Source organism: Microchirus variegatus, assembly GCF_963457635.1.
Source record: "Microchirus variegatus genome assembly, chromosome: 12".
NCBI classification, from domain to species: Eukaryota; Metazoa; Chordata; class Actinopteri; order Pleuronectiformes; family Soleidae; genus Microchirus; species Microchirus variegatus.
Window position 1 is genome coordinate 19,676,917 of NC_139813.1, and position 3,632 is coordinate 19,680,548.

A 3,632-nucleotide genomic window follows, 5' to 3' on the forward strand; every position below is an offset into this window, starting at 1 on the left:
AGTGCAGGATACAGGGGACTGTTTTATAACAGATTTACTGATTAATTAAAAATAAATTTAAAAAAAGGATCTTCATTAACTTACACCCAGAAGCTCTTTAAACCTGGCACATGTACGCGATTGATCTTTTTTTTTTTTCAAGTTTTAAACCATAAACCACCGTTAACCTGTTTGTGGTAACGGGCCTCTCATCATTTGCTCAGCTGAAACAATTCTGTATATATTATTTACCAGGAATTTCCCCTCAAAATACTGTGTACACACACACACACACACATGAAAGGCTGTTATGCAACTGCTGATGGATGCCTCTTATGTAGACAAGTGGCACCACCTAGTGTTGACTACCAGCTAAGCAGACAAAAAAACACAGACCAGTCGAAAAGAAACGTGTCATTCTTTTTTTGTTTTACATTTATTTTGTTACTGAAACCACTTAATATCTGCTAAATAACACCCGTCACATATGAAAGGGCTCATTGTACAGAATATAACAGTTTCCAAGGAAAAATTATCATTTATGCATCTTAACTGTCATTACCTTATTTTAAGAGTGAGACTTTTGGACCGTTGACTTCCTGCAGCACTGCACAATGTCATCATGATGTTGTTTTTTCGCTTACTTTGGATATTTTAGTCGTAGCCCCAGTTCCCATGATGTCTCCTCCTTATATACACGTGTGGCTGTGATGCGAGTAAACTTCCAGCAGTCTGCCACATCCATGAGAAACTCATGTTACAGTCTTTTCCCCATTCTCACGAACAACCTTTGACTTTCAGGAGCCTCTTTCCTCATTTTATCATCCCGCTCTGGACCTCCGTGAAGATCTGCTTCTCCAGCGCGGACGTGTCGTACTCCTTCAACATGTCGTACTCCCGCCAGGGTTCTGCCCATTTCTGGGCCCCCTCCATCTGCCGCGGCGTCAGGCACTTGTCGAAGCGGATGCCCTGGATGTTGAACCTGGGTCGCTCCCAGCGTTTCAGCCAGGGCTTGGGGCGCATCCTTACTTTAATCTGGTAAACGGACAGAGACGTCGACTCATTTTCACTTCTCAACATGCCGTCGTTTCATTACATCTCGTGCACATTTTAGTTCTTGAAGCCTTCGTCTCACCTTGTTGACAGGCACCGCTCCACTCGCGGACGAAGGCACAGGCTTCATATCCGGGTCCACAGTGCTGTACTCGGGCAAAGCGTCTCTCAGATACATGAGGTTGTCATCCAGCCTTTTTTCCAGCTTGAGCACCTCGACACTTTGGACGAGGGGACTATAGAGCTCATAGCACATCTCCACACCTGCACCACACACAGATATACAACATAAAAACACAACATGTGGATTGGAAAAGTAACGGTGCAAACACGTATTCATTATTACTCAATTTCAGTCATTTCAATATGCCACTTTTACCTATATCCAAATAACTTAAACAATTCTTATACATTTGTTTGTTGTGTTACTTTTGTAACAAAAAATGCAACGAAATATCTGCAATATATATATATATATATATATATATATATATAAAAGACTTAAACAGCAACTGCACAAACCTTACCTTGATTATTAATGATGTTCCTCAGGATAAACGTGGCTCCCAGCCCCTTTCCACCCCTCTGGACACAGATACCGACAAAGCGGTTTGTTTTTCCACTGGCGTTAGGGTCGGACATGTTCACCGCCAGGATACTCCCTTGAAACAAACAAAAATAACATCAATTCTAATATAAAGTGTATCTATTTGCATCTATCTGTAAAGCAAGTTGCGTCTCTCTGTCTGTGACAGGCATATCTCGCTGACCGTTAGATAAATTGCCCTAAGACTTTGGATATGGGTTGAGCATAACCCGATAATGTGCATCCTTGATTTTGAAATTTTTTGGAGGAATTTTAATTTTCACTGATTTATCATGCTGCACCAGGCAGGCGGCTGCTCATCAGCAAAAAAAAAAAGCATCTCGGAATGACTTAAAATTGACCATCATAATAGTCGGCATCGCCCTGAACAAGGATGCATTGAAAATATTTGCAAACCTCTTAAAGAATAATTTTAATGAATTTTTGAAATGCAGGAAATGATCCGTTCGCCTTGATGCACTTTGACAGAGAGCTGAGTTTCTTCTCAAAAACAAAAAGTATCTCGGAATGACTTGAAATTTACCTTCATAATAGTTGGCATCGCACTGAACAAAGATCCGTTGAAAATATTTGCAAACCTCTGCAGGAATAATTTTAATGATTTTTTGAAATTCAGGAAATGATCCATTTGCCCTGATGCACTTTGATGACTGAGCTGACTTTAACCTCAAAAACAAAAAGTATCTCGGATTGACTTGAAATTTACCATCATAATAGTCGGCATCGCCCTGAACAAGGATGCATTGAAAATATTTGCAAACCTCTTAAGGAATAATTTAAATGAATTTTTGAAATTCAGGAAATGATCCATTTGCCCTGATGCACTTTGACAGTGAACTGACTTTTTTTTTTTTTTTTTTTTTTAATGGGATACAGCAGCAGAAAATCACTCCTGCCAACTTATGTGGTGCCGTGTGTACGTAATAAAGTGGACAGTGAGTGTATTTTCTTACCTACGTAGAATTCCGGGATGTTGAGCACTTTCCTTCTTTGGACCATGTCTTTCCTCTCCAGGTAAAACTTGAAGGGGTCTGTTCTCTGTCGTGGTGGGATGAACTCTGGACTCAGAAACCTGTCAGAGACAGAAAAGAGACAACAAGTTTGTAAGCTTGACTTTACATAGAATGTTTGATATTATGATAAATTAACGCCATACTTTCTCATAATTATAGTTTTGGTTTTATCTATGATGACGGGCTTGGGTGGAGGCGTGAATTTGGTTGGCTCGCTGTCCTTCTCCGGAGCAGGACGACACACAGACGTGGACAGAAACCCTGAAAATAACAAAACATACATTAAACACACGCACATCACTCATATGTGTTAAATTACGTACACAGATACACTGGTTTTGGTCAATGTGTGTATAGAAGGACGGGTTACGCTGTTAGCTTCCTAGCTCGTGTAGCATAAACTGTACGTTGACGCTCTTGTCGCAACGTGCCGGTGAATTATAACGTTTAACAATAAGAGATGAGTGCGCTTTCATTTTACTTACGTTCATTTTGGAGCTGCAGGTTCCGTAATAACCGCAGGGAAAGTATACATTTGTCTAACCTACTAGTGCAGGCAGCCATGTCTGACCTTCTGTTGTCACATGGGGAACATGGACGGAAGCCGGTGTAGGGCAAACGTCACTGAAATGCGCTTTGTCAGACTCTGCAATGAAGCAAGTTGACCACAAGATGGCGGAAGCGTTCCGTGGTTAACACATCCGTCACTTTGTATTGAAGTTCTTTTTTTTTTTAATTTAGGTCTGTTTGGCAACACAATATTGTGATTTCATGTCAAATAATTGTTTATGATATTTATAAATTCATTTTGCATCATTCATGATTTTATTGAAAATAAATAAACACACTTTATTCTGAAATGTGTTTTAGTATTTTTCCCCAATGGATATCGGTCATGTTTTCCTTCTAGTATTTGAAATATTTGAAATTTTACATGAAGTTCGGTGTTCATTTCAAGGTACCAAGCGGAAGGAAATAAA

General features: G+C 39.8%; 1 protein-coding gene across 1 annotated transcript; it reads right to left on the reverse strand.

Moving 5' to 3' along the window:
• Nucleotides 1-436: 436 nt before the first annotated feature.
• Nucleotides 437-3,239, reverse strand: mrpl19 (mitochondrial ribosomal protein L19). The gene is made up of 6 exons (XM_083898921.1): nt 3,138-3,239; nt 2,796-2,913; nt 2,593-2,711; nt 1,560-1,694; nt 1,115-1,296; nt 437-1,014 (listed from the first exon to the last, which is right to left on the reverse strand). Exons 1-6 carry the CDS (start codon nt 3,214-3,216, stop codon nt 793-795), a joined length of 855 nt encoding a protein of 284 aa, XP_083755047.1. The 5' UTR covers nt 3,217-3,239; the 3' UTR covers nt 437-792.
• Between the last annotated feature and the right edge of the window lie 393 nt (nt 3,240-3,632).

Excerpts from the sequence above, each read along its gene's own strand:
- mrpl19 (XM_083898921.1), bottom strand. The coding sequence starts at position 3,216 with ATGGCTGCCTGCACTAGTAGGTTAGACAAATGTATACTTTCCCTGCGG. Across the intron at positions 2,712-2,795 it reads AAAACTATAATTATGAGAAA|GTTTCTGAGTCCAGAGTTCA; the intron begins GTATGGCGTTAA and ends TGTCTCTGACAG. Across the intron at positions 1,695-2,592 it reads CATCCCGGAATTCTACGTAG|GGAGTATCCTGGCGGTGAAC; the intron begins GTAAGAAAATAC and ends GTTTGTTTCAAG.